Here is a 1,772-nt window from a genome sequence, read left to right as displayed (position 1 = left end):
GTTCATCGAAGATAACACATATGCTCAAAACCAATTGACACAGTATCAGAATCAGTAGATATAGAATCCTTCTCAGATTGAAAAAAGTCATCAGTGAAATCTGGTTCCACAAGAAATTGCTTGTTTCCAGGATCTGATTCTCCTTTCATGGAATTCATTTCCTCAGTTTTCTCTTTCATAACACGTTAAATTGTCCAAATTCCTTTTCTTTCCTCATTAAGGGCTTCACTTTTACAATGAAATTCATCACACGTTAAATTGTCCCAATTCCCTTTTTTTTCCTCATTAAGGCCTTCATTTTTACAATAAACTTCATCACACGTTAAATTGTCCCAATTCCCTTTTCTTTCCTTATTAAGGGCTTCACTTTTACTATGAACTTTATCACACATTAAGCTACCCAAATTCCCTTTTCTTACCTCATTAAAGGCTTCACTTTTACTATGAACTTGTTTCATATCCTCTGTTTCAACAACCTCTGTTTCTGTCTTACATGTAACAACCTTTGTATTGTTACATGTAGAGGGCATCCATTCAGAGCTAAAAAATTCACCTTTGTCTTCCTTGCTCTTACAAAATTCTTCATAGGTTGGGAATTTAAATGTAAAACAGAATTCTGTTTCCTGAATATCTTCATTATTTTCCGAATCAGGGAATTCAGAACATCCTTAAAATCATCAGACTCAGAATCTAACTGCTGCTCTGTCTCTGAAAAATCTGTTTCTTTCTGATAGTCTTTGGGTAAAACATCAGTAATGTTTGATTTCTTGTTTAGAGGAGCACAACCCCTTCTTAATCTGTAATACAAAAAAATACCAGGATCATGAAAATAATGAAAAAAAAAAAATAATCTTGAATTACATGAAGCAACTATAAATAGGTAATTAAAATACCTGAGGAAGAATGTGGTGATGAAGCTTAACGGAGGAGCCAAATAGATGAAAATAGAGGCAAATACAGTAGTAAGTGACAAAAACAGATTCTGATAGAGGAAACGAGAAAGAGAAGCCATATTCAGAGAAGAGAAGAAGCTTTAAGAGTTTCCATGGGATATGAAAATTCAGGAGGAAGCAAAGAAACAGAGGAAAAACTAATGATCCGTTTGAATTTGTCAAAGAGAGAAATAGACTAAGCACCTGTATAAAAAACAACGAACCAAATGTCAAAAGATAGCAAGATTTGCAAGCAAAATCAAGACTAACTGGAAGTAGAAATTCGACCAAACTGTGAAAATGCATGGAGTGAACAGATTTACGAGCAAAAAGTGAGGAGAAAAGATAGCTACTTGTGAGCGACTTGGTCTAATTGACATCCTTGTTCTTCACAAAAAAGAGAGAAATTTGTCATGCCCACATAATGGGGAATTGTCAGTTGAGAAGTCCTGTTTTTGCTGCACATTCTTTGAGAGAAATTTTTTCATGGAAATTTGGGGTAAGATTGAATGTTGACGTCTTCTTTGTTTATCCTTTTTCTCAGGAGAAGGGGCCTACGTTGCATATTCTTTCTTACGCCAAGTGTCTTTGACTCTCTGCTTCCTGAATTCTATTAATTAATTAATTGACCACTAATTAATCAATTCTCCTAGCTTCAATTTACGCGAACTTATTGATTTTGAAAGGTTGAGCTTAAGAAAAAAGAGAGATGACTTTTGAACTCGCGCGTAAAATGGCGCATATATTCCGCGCGCTTATAAATCATTTAGAATTGTTTTCAAATATGAAATGGTCATTCTTTTTAGACACAAACTAAAAAAATAAAAATTAGGCTCACAT

General features: G+C 34.1%; 1 protein-coding gene across 1 annotated transcript in view; it reads right to left on the bottom strand.

Annotated features, from left to right (window-relative positions):
• The window catches only part of LOC132037578 (uncharacterized), a 47,490-nt gene extending 45,981 nt beyond the window's left edge, over positions 1-1,509 (bottom strand). The window contains exons 1-3 of the mRNA XM_059428113.1: positions 1,221-1,509; positions 894-1,136; positions 477-797 (exon numbers count right to left, since the gene is read on the bottom strand). Coding sequence (XP_059284096.1) covers positions 477-530 — 54 coding nt within the window. The 5' untranslated portion in view covers positions 531-797; positions 894-1,136; positions 1,221-1,509. The remainder of the gene's footprint in view (positions 1-476; positions 798-893; positions 1,137-1,220) is intronic.
• Between the last annotated feature and the right edge of the window lie 263 nt (positions 1,510-1,772).

The sequence above is a fragment of the Lycium ferocissimum genome, chromosome 2 (genome assembly GCF_029784015.1).
Source record: "Lycium ferocissimum isolate CSIRO_LF1 chromosome 2, AGI_CSIRO_Lferr_CH_V1, whole genome shotgun sequence".
Lineage (NCBI taxonomy): Eukaryota > Viridiplantae > Streptophyta > Magnoliopsida > Solanales > Solanaceae > Lycium > Lycium ferocissimum.
The sequence above is the reverse complement of the archived record's forward strand: the minus strand, read 5'-3'. Positions and strand labels throughout refer to the sequence as shown.